The sequence below is a fragment of the Typha latifolia genome, chromosome 1 (genome assembly GCF_019914945.1).
Source record: "Typha latifolia isolate L0001 chromosome 1, TyphaL0001v2, whole genome shotgun sequence".
In the NCBI taxonomy this organism is placed as follows: Eukaryota; Viridiplantae; Streptophyta; class Magnoliopsida; order Poales; family Typhaceae; genus Typha; species Typha latifolia.
The window spans coordinates 21364925-21378591 of record NC_133086.1 but is presented as its reverse complement, the minus strand read 5'-3'; the positions used below and the strand labels follow the sequence as shown (position 1 = coordinate 21378591).

General features: G+C 36.9%; 3 protein-coding genes across 4 annotated transcripts; 2 read left to right on the top strand and 1 right to left on the bottom strand.

Annotated features, from left to right (window-relative positions):
- Nucleotides 1-348: 348 nt before the first annotated feature.
- Nucleotides 349-3791, bottom strand: LOC140780705 (uncharacterized). Its single transcript, XM_073126418.1, has 4 exons — nucleotides 3595-3791; nucleotides 2549-3193; nucleotides 1454-1552; nucleotides 349-931 (listed from the first exon to the last, which is right to left on the bottom strand). The coding sequence occupies exons 1-4, from the start codon at nucleotides 3739-3741 to the stop codon at nucleotides 596-598; spliced, it is 1227 nt and encodes a 408-aa protein (XP_072982519.1). The 5' UTR covers nucleotides 3742-3791; the 3' UTR covers nucleotides 349-595.
- A 134-nt stretch (nucleotides 3792-3925) lies between these two features.
- Nucleotides 3926-7723, top strand: LOC140780280 (uncharacterized). 2 transcript variants are annotated; one of them, XM_073125708.1, is made up of 4 exons: nucleotides 3926-4038; nucleotides 4372-6811; nucleotides 7179-7292; nucleotides 7387-7723. In XM_073125708.1, the coding sequence occupies exon 2, from the start codon at nucleotides 4455-4457 to the stop codon at nucleotides 6735-6737; it is 2283 nt and encodes a 760-aa protein (XP_072981809.1). In that variant the 5' UTR covers nucleotides 3926-4038; nucleotides 4372-4454; the 3' UTR covers nucleotides 6738-6811; nucleotides 7179-7292; nucleotides 7387-7723. The 2 variants fall into 2 exon arrangements, with proteins under 2 accessions (XP_072981809.1, XP_072981810.1); XM_073125709.1 differs by lacking the exon at nucleotides 3926-4038 and adding an exon at nucleotides 4041-4163.
- A 169-nt stretch (nucleotides 7724-7892) lies between these two features.
- On the top strand, nucleotides 7893-12637 carry LOC140780281 (uncharacterized). Its single transcript, XM_073125711.1, has 10 exons — nucleotides 7893-8211; nucleotides 8850-8941; nucleotides 9315-9422; nucleotides 9574-9656; nucleotides 9978-10111; nucleotides 10820-10869; nucleotides 10980-11072; nucleotides 11308-11399; nucleotides 12101-12207; nucleotides 12374-12637. Exons 1-10 carry the CDS (start codon nucleotides 7966-7968, stop codon nucleotides 12413-12415), a joined length of 1047 nt encoding a protein of 348 aa, XP_072981812.1. The 5' UTR covers nucleotides 7893-7965; the 3' UTR covers nucleotides 12416-12637.
- Nucleotides 12638-13667: the final 1030 nt, after the last annotated feature.

The window sequence follows — 13667 nt, the reverse complement described above, 5'->3', positions numbered from 1 at the left end:
CTTATTATGGCCACTCGTGAGGCAACGATAACGACCAACTGGGTTTAATTTCGAGTAATAATCAAGAAGCTTGCTTATGCAAGACTAAACTTATTACTCTCATCAAGAGCATGGGAAGTAGGAACTGCCATACTTGAGTGGATTCATGAAGAAATCTGATAACTCTAGACAAGGCGTGGATAGACGTCTGGCATTAACACATCGAAAAATATCAAAAATCTTGAATCAAAGGCTGTGCTTGAAAACATGCAAAAAGTATGTTAATCTTTGCTCTGCTTAACTCTGCAATGGAGGTACTTAGCAATCATTTGTACGCAATTCAATCATCATTAAGTTCAAACAGTGATCTGGTAAAAACTTTGCTGTTTTTGTTTCTTAGTAACCCAGATGTCTCTTTACAACAAACATTAAAATGTTCACATTGTAGTAACGTCTACTCCCAAACAAGAAGGGGAAAAAATTCAGCTCATTATGCCCTCTATGTAGATGGATGACAAAGATTCACCAACATTCTGAACTCATGAATTACATTGCAATAAGTAGTTAAGCATACATTCATGACAACCTACCCAAATTCCCTATTACCATGAGCATTTCAGTTGTAGTCAAGAGAGCACTCATTGTCATCTCTTTCATGATCTTGTCCAAAACCACTATTAGTCAATGAATCATTCTTTGTACAACCATTCAGAAAAAACTTCAGCTCCCTGTCGTCATGCTGCACCCTGCCACTTATTTCTAGGCATAAACCATTGGTTACAGTTCTTTTTTTCCCTTTAACTGATTTCTTTGAAGGTCCTGTATCAACATATTTCGGCTGTACTTTGACAGTAGGATTAGGCTTTATGCGGTTTAGATCTGTTTCTTTTGACGGTCTTAAAATCCTGTACTCCGATTCCAATTCTGAAGCTTCATCTTTGTTCAGAACAACCTGCGAAAATTGATTCCCCAACATTAACAAAGCAATGATGTACAGAGTACATGATTTTATAATGCATAATTTTGACGTGTGCTAGCAAACATTTGCATAAGGACTTGAACTTCTAAGAACTCGCATTGCAACACAAAGAAAGGTTATGGTCCCTCTTCATTGACTTTATTTATTCTTCTAAAATCATTAATACTGCAATTTACGGTTTTTTTTAGAGTAAGTGAATAAATTTTGTCGTGTTCTTTCACTGGAAGACTTGTCTATATGTTTAAGAAACCATTAAGGCATACATTTAAGTTAACCATATAATTCCTGACACAATCTAGATAAAATAGCAAAAGTTACTTGCAATTTTCAATTCTGATTTGGCAACTCTGCACCTCAGTTACCATGAGATCAAATAATCAAAGACAGAGGTACTCTGAAAGATTCTAAAGCATGGCTTGAGATCACATTGGCCAATCTTTGTTCTAGAAGTAAATCAATGAAAGCTGCTACTAACAAGATTTCTGGGGCAGTTACCTTACGACCAACCAAATCGAATGTAACAATCACTTTTCCTTTTTGGGCTTCTGCCGCTTCATCGATTTCTTTTTGCTGCTTCTTTAAATTTGCCTTCTCCTGGAGCAAAAGTCATTGCATAATGATGAGCAGTTTGCACAATGATAAAGGCATCTTGCCAATAACTGACACAATGACATGGCCAAAAAAATACTATCCAATCCTATCTAAGCTTCAAGATTGGACAGCGACATAAGATATTTGAACATCTTGTAAGTTCTCATGTGCTAGTGACAGAAGTAGCATAGCAGCAAAAGAAATGCAACAAAAACCTTACGGTCCATCCTGGTTGATTGTAAAGAAAAAGTGTCGAAGGTGCTTATGGTTAGTAGGTGCAGGAAGGTACTAATTCAAACATTGTTAGAATAAAAAATTATTTGATCAATTGATCATTTCTTTGCACTATGGATTCCATACAAGATGGTTGGGGGTTGTCATACGGGTTGGCCTATTAAGTCAACATAACTCTAAAGTACCTTTTTTATCTTGCACATGTATCCTCAAGCTATTTATTGGAAGACTCTTGTGTGACACTTGTGTGACAACAGAATTAGAAACATTGAAAGAACCAGTCACATGCTCAAGCTAACCACATTTGCAAGTAGTCACCATCATTACAAAATCACCATTGACCAATTTGGATTTCATGATCCAGGAAAGATGAAACCTAATGAACTCATAATTATCCAAATCCTCAACCTTGGGATAGAACTTCTAGGGTCCTTATCTTCAACCTTCCAATCCAATTCAATCTTCTCTTATTGTAAGTGCCTCCATTTCTTTTAACGTGCATGGCCAAACAAGTTGATATATTTTTGCTCAACTTGATCCCCACTCGTTGCACCATACTGACCGACTTTTTCTTTGGCCCCTTTGCTAGATGACTGAAAAGGTGGGAATTATTCATACCCTAACATAATCACTTCTGATTATCTCAGCATGAATTCTGTTTAATCTTATTCCAGCCATAAATTGAAAGAACTAAAAACAGTATAACCAAAAGATAAAAGGCAACAGATAAAGACGATAATGCTCATCTACATATTGTATAAATACCTCGGTAGATAGCCAGCTATTTCCTTCTATTTCATAATAATCGCTCTGGTCATCAATAACTTTGGTTCGCGCTGCAGAGTTTCTGTCATATTCAACAAGCCTCTTCGCATATGCTTCAGCTGCAGCTTCTGCATCTGAAAGAGGAACTGCCACATCGCTTAAACCAGCATACGTACTGTCTTCTTTCAACACAAGCGCACCACAGAAGCTGCAAGGTCCCTCGCCTTCTTGTTCGCACACTATCTTGCCACAGGATAAACAATTGCTCACAAGTTTGTGCCGGCGAGCTTGGCATGAACATGGCTTTCCTTGCTGGAAAACAATGGAGCCTTTTGCTGCCTCAGCAAGAGAAATGACCTTCCCGCCTTTTTTCTTTTTGGGGATAATTGGGTTCCCCTTGGAATTGCTTCTTGATTCTGCAATCTCTGATTGGCTCTTGGTATTCTGAGCCACAGATGAAGCAATCTCTTTTGGGGTTCGTGCTTGTTTTCTTGCTGTGAGACTTACTCCATCTGCAGGTGGTTTCACATAAGCTTGAAGTTTAGAACTTTGTGCCTCCTGAGCCCTATTGGAGGAATCCACATGACCTCTCCTCTGCAAGTATTCCTGAATCACACCTTGACCAGCTTCCAAGCCAATTATATTCTGCACCAAGAAAAGTTAGTAGGTTTACATTGTTATATTGTACTAATCCACAGTATACCAAGTAGCCCATGGTAAATATGCAATAGTAGAAGCTCAAAAGTATGCAATAGAGATGAAAAGAATCAAAATTTTCCATTCTACTTTGTTATAAAAGCATCCCCATCCTTGGAGATATCATCCTCTTTCCATTCCTTAGTTAGATGAGCATAATCGATTGAATAGAGTTTCCAAACACTCGAAAGAAACAACTTTGGTATTCCAAATTTTGCTGAGGAATCCATATTCTTGTGAAAACCCATGATATTTAAACATTGAACAAGAAGAAAACTCTAACACCAAAAAAATATCGTACCGAAATTAATTCAATCATAAGATTGATAATATGCGGCAAAGATTGGTACCGTGAGGTAGTCGGCAGCATCTAATGGAGGCGCGAGCTCGCAGAAGGAGACGAGCCCTGAGATGAGATCGGCATCCAAATCCAATCCATTCTCTATCTTCTCACAGAGATCAAGCAGCGCCTTCTCTAACCATTCCCCCGAAGTCATCTCTCTCTCTCTCTCTCTCTCTCTCTCTCTCTCTCTCTCTCTCTCTATATATATATATATATATATATATATATATATTTATATAGCTGCTTCTTTAAAATTGGGGAAAAACTGGATGAATCTGAACCGTCCATCAAGGACTGTATCCAGTCACGTGAATCACACGCTCCGGATTAATGTACGTGATCAGACGGTCGAGATGGCCTGATATGGTTTCGGTGATTCGACTCTCTTCCTCCTCCGGCGAATAGTTAGAGGATGGCCAAGAGGCCATGGGAGCTCTGAGTTCAAAGAGAGGTAAGCATCTATTCGACCCAAGGAAAGAAATTCTCAAAATTTCTCTCTTTCTCAAGATTTAGTCTCCCCAGAGTTTATCTCATCCTTTTTATTTCCTTCGTTGTTGGGAAGAGAGAGTTGCAACGGTAAAGCCTTTTCTTTTGTTTTCTTGTCAAATTTGTATCTTTCAGCAATCAAAGGCAAAAAAAAAAATTCCTCCTCTTTCCTCGTAGAGGCCAAAATAATTGTAAAGTGTTGTTTTACTGCTATCTAATAAACATCTTTGTATGTTTTTGCTTAGGTAAAGTGATGCTTATATGCTTAAACTCCCCTAAAATCGCTGTGGTATTGCAGGATTTTGGATGTTTGATAGATTGTTTATTCAATTTGGCCAAATTGAGTACGAAAGGAGTTAACTAATAGCTAGTAGCACTGTGATGAGCCGAGCATTGCTTCCTAAGCATGTGTTGGCTGTCATAAGATACCAAAAGGATCCACTTAGGGCTCTTGAGATGTTTAAGTCAGCCTCGAAGGACGATGGATTTAAGCACACCTTATTAACTTACAAGTGTATGGTTGAGAAACTTGGACTTCATGGCGAGTTTAAGGCGATGGAAAGTGTTATTGCAGATATGAGGATGAATGTTGAGCATTCCTTACTTGAAGGAGTGTATGTAGGTGCAATGAGAAGTTATGGTAGACGAGGAAGACTTCAAGAGGCCGTGGATGTCTTCGAGAGAATGGACTTTTATGGGTGTGAGCCAACTGTTATATCTTACAATGTGATCATGAACATCTTGGTTGAATACAAATACTTTGATCAAGCCCACAAAGTGTACCTAAGGATGCTGGATAAGGGAATTGTTCCTGATGTACACACCTTTGCAGTCAGGATTAAATCCTTTTGCAGAACAAGGAGACCACATGCAGCACTTAGGCTTCTCAGAAGCATGCCACAGAGGGGTTATTATGTTAATGCAGTTGTATATTGCACAGTTGTTACTGGTCTATATGAGGAGGGTTATCAAACAGAAGCATGCAGTCTGTTTGATGAGATGCTTACAATGGAAGTTCTCCCTGATGTTGTTACGTTTAATAAGGTTGTGCATATACTCTGTAAGGAAGGAGATATATCAGAAAGCAGCAAGCTTCTTGCGAAGGTCATGAAGAGGGGCACTACACTCAATCTGTTCACATATAATATTTTTATTCAGGGGCTTTGCAAGGGAAGCAAATTATTGGAAGCAATCTCTTTGCTAGAACATATGTGCAAGGGTCTAGCTCCTGATGTTATCACTTATAATACCCTTATATATGGCCTCTGTAAGCACTCTAAAATAGTGGAAGCTGAGGAGTTCCTCCACAGAATGGCAAATGAAGGCTGCAGTCCTGATGATTTTACATATAATACAATTATAGATGGTTACTGTAAAACGGGTTTGGTACAAGATGCCTTTAGACTTTTAAAAGATGCAGTTTTCAAAGGATTTGTGCCTGATCGAGTAACATATTGCTCACTGATAAATGGTTTATGTGAAGAAGGTGACATTGCACGGGCAGAGGAAGTATTTAATGAGGCTTTGTGTAAGGGTTTGGAACCTGATATTATTATCTATAATGCACTTATAAAGGGGCTCTCGCGACAAGGCCTTATCTTGCAAGCTTTGGAGCTGATGAATGAGATGTCAGAAAATGGTTGCAGCCCAGATATTTGGACATATAACATCATAATAAATGGGTTATGCAAGATGGGTAATGTTTCTGATGCAAATGTTGTTTTGAACGATGCAATTATAAAAGGCCATCTTCCAGATATTTTTACCTTCAATACATTGATAGATGGTTATTGCAAGAAATTAAAGCTGGATAATGCTTTACAGGTTGTTGATAGGATGTGGACCCATGGTGTGACACCTGATGCCATCACTTATAATTCTGTATTGAATGGGCTCTGCAAGGCTGGGAAGACTGGTGATGTCATGGAAATGTTCAAAGATATGGTTTCAAAGGGATGTCGACCAAATATTATCACATACAACATACTGATGGATAACCTCTGCAAGGCCGGCAAGGTGGCAGAGGCTTCTGATTTGCTTGTGAAGATGGCAAATGAAGGATTGACTCCTGATATTGTTAGTTTGAACACATTACTTCATGGATTTTGTAGGAATAGTGATCTTGAGGAAGCATATGAGTTGCTACAGAAGTTGGACCAGGAGAAAGTCTCTGCTACAACTGATACATTTAATATTATGATCAGTGCGTACTCTAGCAAGTTGAATCTTCATATGGCACAAAAGATTTTCAGTGAAATGATAAGCAAGGGCTGCTCTCCAGATGCATATACGTACCGTGTCTTGATTGATGGCTTCTGCAAGACTGGAAAAGTTGATCGTGCATATGAATTTCTTATGGTCATGATTAATCAGGGGTTTATTCCAACAATGACAACTTTTGGGCGAGTAATTAACTGCCTTGTAGGGAACGACAGAGTTGATGAAGCCGTCGGTTTAATTCATATTATGGTGAGCAAAGATGTAGTTCCTGAGGTAGTTCATACCATATTAAGTGCTGATAAGAAGGAAATAGCGGCACCTAAGATCCTTGTAGAGGAGTTGTTAAAGAAAAGTCATATTACCTATCATGCTTATGAACTTCTTTATGATGGAATTCGAGATAAAAAGCTTTTGAAAAAGCGTCGACGTGTGAAATGCTGCTAAGATTATGATGCATCATATTCAGGATATCTCCAACATCTGCACCCACAAAACTTTCAAAATCTATCAAACTGAAGGTAAACATCCTTCTCCAGAGCATTCATGTGCATGCAAGAGTGGATGATAGAGAATAAATTTCTCTCGAAGCTTCATGTGCTTCTATGCATTCTTACTTGTAAAGCAGACTCCATTATTAATATGATGAGCAAGTTGAGAGATATAAAATCGAGTTGGACTACAAAGTTTATGTTAAAATTTCGAAAACACAGCATTTAACATCTTTAGAGCCATTGGTCTTGCCTTGAGATTGTAAAATGCCAATGCCGACTTTGGGAGAAAGGAAGTTCTCAACATTTTTCACCTTGAGATGGGATTTTTTTTCTTTTGAATCTGAAGGTCAATTATTTGCTTGTTTAATCCCTACATCCTGTTCTTATCTTGCAGGCTCCCCATGCTCTTTGCCTCTGGCAAAGGTGGCGAACACGTACTCGCAGCATCCTTTCTTTCAGCTGAAAGAAAATTTATCACCAGTATCTGCAGGAACTCCTCATGAATTTTGTAAGTTTAACGTATACGGAAGTATATTAGCTCTTATGAAAATTTTGTTGGTTTGTTCTAATGTACACACGTCTATTATCTTTATTGGTGATAGTGCTAGAGATCCAGAGTCCTGAAACAAAATTGTCGCAAGAATCTTGATGATGTCTCTCAAGCTCAGCTATGAATGCAGTCTTTTTACTTCAATCACGAGTAATCTTGCATTTCGTGATTTACTTCGGACGAATGCAGTTGTCCAGATGAAGGAGTGCAAGTATGGAAACCAAGATATTTATACACCCAAGTTCTCAGAGGATGTAATTTATAAAGATTGAACACTTGAAACCTCAGATGTATTATACTACTAAAGATAAGGAAGTCGCCTTTCCTTGCTGTGTAATACTTTTTGCTTCTCAAAAGAATAAAAGAATATATCTAAGATCATCGAATAATTGTGACTTATTTACAAAAGTTTTCAGATTTTTGAGATGTATTTAATTATTAGAAAGTTATTGTATTTTCTTGCAAAGATTGAAAAAATAGAGTTTGTAGTTTAGCTCATAAAAAGAAAATGCTGAGATATTTGAACAATTATATTATTACTAGCTTACAAGTCGTCTAAACCAACCCATTTATACGAAGTCCACTTATTATTTCTCCCACCTTATCTCTTCCAGCTCCCTTTTCCTTATCAATGGCTTCTTCGATCTTTTTCCTTCGACCTCCTCCTCCTCTGCCGACGTCTCTCTCGGCGCTTCCCAAGCTCGGCGCGTCGAGAGCCAATGGCTTTCTTCCGAGGAGAGCGGCGTTTCCCGTTCCCATCCATCTTTTCCACGAACCCAGTGAACCACTATCGGTCTTGTACGGGAAGGGGAGGAGAAGCGCCTTCACATGCTTCTATGACGCGAAGGAGAAGCTGAAAACTGCTTCTCCAGAGAAGGTGGCCTCGAAAGTTTCAGTTTTTACTCTTTTTTAGTCCTTTCGTTTTCTTTAATTGATCGTAAAATTATCATTTTTTCTGTTTCTTAGAAAATTGCTGATCTTTTCGCGAAATATTTTTTATTTGCAGGTGGATTTTTGTACTTATAGTTGTAATATTGTAGTAAATTGGTCGTAGAACTTTTATGTTTTCATCTCCATTATAATTCACCGTTCTAGTTGGTTTAACTGTGAGGAATGATAAGTATATAAGATTGTAGACTAAAAATATAGCATTAGACTTGCAAGTGTAGGTTGGGTGATGGTCTACACTGAAGTCATCTAGAATAATCATGATTTACTGGGTCTGCTTATGGTCTCACCAGGTGACGTATGAGTTACCTGGTTTTCTTTGGGATTAGGTCGACTATGGTATTCGTGATCTTGTTGTTCTGCTCGACTCAACTGAAAAGCACTTGATGTCTTGATCTATGCCATTGGTCCCTGTTTCTCTATGGCAATTATGGAAATTTAATGGATCAATATTATACTTTTTGACAAGGATTAAAATATACTTCTGGAGCATTTGGAGTATCGTCATCCTATTATTTTGGATATGAATAGCTCTTTGAACTTGAAGCACTGTTATGCCTTACACAGAGCCTTGGTGTGGAGTGGCCCATTCTTCAGCGGTGGAATGTACCTTGGAAGTGGCAAACTGTTGTACTTACCATGGCAGCATGTGGGATAAGGTATTTTTCCATAATACACCAGTTTAATCTGTGAGAAAAGAAAGAAGCCATGTGTCACAGTATATTGTTATGATAATCTCATGTGTCACTAGTGAAAACATTATAAATTTGTTTGTATACACATGTACTTGTTGCATACTGGGTGAAATAAGTTTCAGTCCTTTAAAGTGTTTACATGGTTATCCTTGTTGGCCTTAGCTTCAAGTAAGGAGAGGCTATTCCGAAATTACTTAGTTTCTCGAGAAAGAATTGCAAGCATAATCTTTTATGGTGTTACAGTTATAATCAGAAGTACCATCAAGATATACAGTTCATATGTTTTTTACCAATTGGAGAGTTATATTTTGCATCAGACTAAATGTTCTTCAGACAGCTTTGTTCTGACAGGATTGGTTGAGGCATCAGTATTGCCATATCTAGGGTTCCAGGGTGGTGATGTCACTCTAGACGAGAAGGCAGAAATACTCTTTGCTGGACAATTGTATGAACTAATCTCCTTATCCTTATTAGATGAAAAACTGGCTTGTTTATTTTTACTTATGTTAGCTATGTAGCTGGATGATCTTCAATCATCATAATTGTTGAGTTTAAGAAATCCTTATTTGCATATTCTATGTCGGCTACTTGTACAGTACCGTGACAGCAGTTGTCTTAGGAGTTATCTATGGCATCACCAACACGTATCAGCCATTTCCAGATGATTTATTTTGCTACGGTACACACTCAATCTTTTGGCTATTTCAAAGTTTATATGATTTTCTGAAAGCTGCAACTGGCAACAGCTAATCCTGTCATGAAATTGGAAAGTTTTTGCTTAATGTTCAAATCTTTTCTGGACATTTAATGGAGAGAGTAAATATTCCATGAAGAACTAAATCTTATCCACATTTTGCACTAATGTTTACTTTTCCCTTTCTGTTGGTACTCTACAGTACAATGACATATTTTTCACATTGATTGTTTCAAGGAAGGTCCGAAAGAGCATTTGAAAATGACCAGGAAAATTTAATAACTGTACATCAGTGATATCTTTCAGATCTGAAGGAACCATTCAAGCTACAAAATGGTTGGCTTCTATGGGCAGCAATTGGTCTCGTTGGTGCTCTAATTGCCATTGCCTTAGCAGGAGTTGTCTTGACCTCTGTAAATGGTGAAACTCCACAGAGAGAGGTTACGAATTCTCTGCGCATTCAAGCATAAACTTTTTATTAGCATCATATTTTTTACAATGATTTAATTTTAATTTGTACGTTGTGAATTATTATTTTCGTTTATGTCATATAGATTCTTGTACACTATCCTCTATTACATTCATATTGACAAGCAAAAAGATGTTTTTTTTTGTTTTTGTGGATATGCATGGTACCGTCCATCTCAGCTTTCAAAATAAATATTTCCTTAGTTTTTGATAGTTAATACTGGTGAATGATACATTCAAGGATAAAATTTTGATAGATGTGTGGTTCATATTACAAGACTGATGAGTGATGACTACATTGGAGAACTTCTTAAAGTTCAACGAGTTGAGAGTGAGAACCATTTGATGTAATATGAACAATTGAACATCATATTTGACCTTGGTAAAGATTAATCAGGATTAATTAACTGGATGACTTAAGTTGTTATTAGAGAAATTTATGGAGGAATATGTGAAAGGGTGATAAACTCGATCTAGAAGCATGAATTATCTGGCTAGCTTGAAGAATTACCTGACAACTATTGCATTGTTATTGTATACTTTTTCGATATAATTACTTCTCTCTTAGGAGGACCTTGGGATATTTAAGATCTAATATGGATGTTCACTGTAAACATCAGTAGCTAGTATAATCTGATTTTCATTATGTCTAATATGATTTCTTTCATGCTTTGTTCCAGACTGATGCACTAATCCGTTTATTGCCATTGATTGGCTCTTCAAGTATCAGGTATTGAACTATTGACTCTCTAGCTTTCTGGTGGATATGAATGAGTGTCATTATATATATAGCAAGCAAAATGATTGATTTTCTGTGTGATTTTATTTTCCTTATGGTAGCACCGCCTGTTTAGTGGGCATTACTGGAGTTTTGGCACCAGTTCTTGAGGAGACCGTGTTTCGGGGGTTCCTAATGGCGTCTTTGACCAAATGGTAAGTTTCATATTGCAGATGCTTGGCTGTTCCTGTTATTATCAGTATACATATCTACGGAAATATTTGTGGTATATTAGCTTAAACTGTTGTAATATTTTACCACTATGAAGGATTCTTCTTTTACAAAAAAATTTTGTGTGCTGCTTTTCAGTCTCTGTTTGTAGCATTCCATTATATGTCCAACCATTCTCACGTTCTGTGCCATCTAATGATTCTCATTTTTCTATTGCAGGTTTCCCACACCAGTTTCTGTGCTTGTCAGCGCTGCAGTATTTGCCCTTGCTCATCTTACCCCTGGAGAATTTCCCCAGCTGTTTGTTCTAGGTAAGTGTGTCAAAGAAATGTCAATACTAAGTTATGGTCTGCTGAATGAAATTAGTTGGAACTAATGGCTCGGTGGTGGTGGCTGTACAAAGCTAAGATCCCATTGATTACTTTAAAGATTGCTACATGTTTTTGCTGATCATTGTACTTGCCTTACCTCTGTGTTGAATATTTTTGGCCATTCTTCAGAATCGCTAGATGTCCGTCAGAGATGCTTATGATAAAGCTGTTCTTTCAATGACGTGTTGCTATGATGCTATCTATCTGTAGTTTTCTACAAAGTTAGGAATCTACTGATAGTTATATCATTGTTATCAATCTGAGTTCTGTATTTCTTGGCTTTTTTCTTTCTTCTAGTAAATCTTGGATAAGGTCATTGGCTTTGCTGAATTATGTCTGATAAGACTAGACAGTATTTCTATTATCTGGCCTGAGCTCACATATCTAATGAGGCTAACTAGAGTTTCCTATCTTACTAGTAACTTTACATATTGTAGTAGCTTAGTTGAACGCTTAACACGAGAGACAGACCGAGGTCTCAATCATGTATAAGATAGAGTACATTGTAGGTCATGAATTTATTGATGTCTATGCCTTTCTAGTAGCAAGCATTTATCGTTATGCTTAATGAAGTTCTTGTGGTAATATAATTTAACATCCTCATGCTAAGCATATTGTTCTTCCTTGTTGCTTCAAAACAGGTGCTGCATTGGGGCTTTCATATGCTCAAACTCGTAATCTTCTCACACCAATTACAATACATGCATTTTGGAACTCAGGTGTGATCTTGTTGCTCACGGTTCTTCAGGTAAACTAATTTTGTCTCTCGCCTTACAGATAATATTTATCAGAATATCCATCAGGCTACGGGACATTACTTCACCATTATCTTCAGAATATCTTACAAGATTTATGTAACTGAAGCTTATGAAGTAGATATTACATTCTCACCATTCTTTATATTGTTTTTACAGCTCCAAGGGTATGATATTAAAGAGCTGCTGCAGGCATATTGAAGGATATTTCAAGCTCAGATTTCAATTGTCGTTAAAACCTGGCTTTTTGTCAAAACTTTCAAATTTTCTCTTGAGATTATCTTTAATGTATAGTTTTTGGCGAAACAGTTGGATATATTGGCTATCAATTTAAGATGTATAAAGTGACAACATATGAACTTGATTATTGTACTATTCTTTATATAAAAAAAGGATCATCGAATCTTGAGAGAGATTACTCCACACTATTCTAAAGCTATCACTTCTATCTGAATATATATATATATATATATATATATATATATGGCAAATTACAGCCTACTTCAATGTTCTTTTAGCTCGATTTAAATTTACCTCCTTGTACTAAAGACTTAAATTTCTCTGTGGTCCAGATCAAATTGTAATTGTTAAAGTTATTTTGTCTCTCCACTGGGGATTAAGAGTTTAAGATTGAACTAGGTTGAAATGAGAGAGAGTAATTATGCAACAAATCACTTTCATGTCATTTGTCCTAAGCAAGAAAATCTACCTATCAATACCTATCAATACCTATCAAACTGATAGTTGTTTCAAAGTAATTAAAACATTACACAGATGCATATGATCATACACAGATTGGCAATTTAATGGTTTTCAGATTCTTCCTCTTTTATTACACCTAACAGCCGTATAAATCCAGAACCTGTCAATGAAACCACTAATTCTCCTTTTGGCCCATCTCTTTCATGAGTAGTTTTCCTACCACTATCTCAGCAACAACTAGAGATCAGTTTGCACTCTCTATGTTTTTAATTTTTATGCTTGGAATATGTATACGATGATCACATCAAGATGTCTTCGATTCCCCTTTCAAACCTCATAAATTACTAGTTGATGTTTTGGTTGGTGGTCTCATCTTGGAAATGATTAGAGAAGAAAACAAGTGATCATGCATTAAGTAATCGGTTTCAACCGCTAATAAATCCAAGATATGCTTGAGTGAATTGGAAGCATTTACGCATTAAACTGCGACCTTCGGTTGTGTTACCAATTACCATCACTACTCCAAATAAATGGAATGTTAGTTTAGTATCTAATTTGAGCTTTATTGGTGGGATTATGAAGTTTGAAGTTAAAACATTTCAAGGTCAAATTTTATTTAGCGAGACATTAGTCTACTTGACTTCAATATTAAGAGTGTAACTGAGCCGAGCTTAATCGAGCTGAGCTTTATTCAAGCTTAGCTTAAAATATTAATTATTTTTTTCAATCCTACTACATCAAAAAGAAACAA

What these genes read in the sequence shown, in the direction of transcription:
- LOC140780705 (XM_073126418.1), bottom strand. Translation starts at nt 3,741, where the DNA reads ATGACTTCGGGGGAATGGTTAGAGAAGGCGCTGCTTGATCTCTGTGAG. An exon ending in ATAGCTGGCTATCTACCGAG is followed by an intron (nt 1,553 to 2,548) that starts GTATTTATACAA and finishes CTTTTGCTCCAG; the next exon opens with GAGAAGGCAAATTTAAAGAA. An exon ending in TCGATTTGGTTGGTCGTAAG is followed by an intron (nt 932 to 1,453) that starts GTAACTGCCCCA and finishes CAATTTTCGCAG; the next exon opens with GTTGTTCTGAACAAAGATGA.
- LOC140780280 (XM_073125708.1), top strand. Translation starts at nt 4,455, where the DNA reads ATGAGCCGAGCATTGCTTCCTAAGCATGTGTTGGCTGTCATAAGATAC.
- LOC140780281 (XM_073125711.1), top strand. Translation starts at nt 7,966, where the DNA reads ATGGCTTCTTCGATCTTTTTCCTTCGACCTCCTCCTCCTCTGCCGACG. An exon ending in ATGGCAGCATGTGGGATAAG is followed by an intron (nt 8,942 to 9,314) that starts GTATTTTTCCAT and finishes TTCTTCAGACAG; the next exon opens with CTTTGTTCTGACAGGATTGG. An exon ending in ATTGGCTCTTCAAGTATCAG is followed by an intron (nt 10,870 to 10,979) that starts GTATTGAACTAT and finishes TCCTTATGGTAG; the next exon opens with CACCGCCTGTTTAGTGGGCA.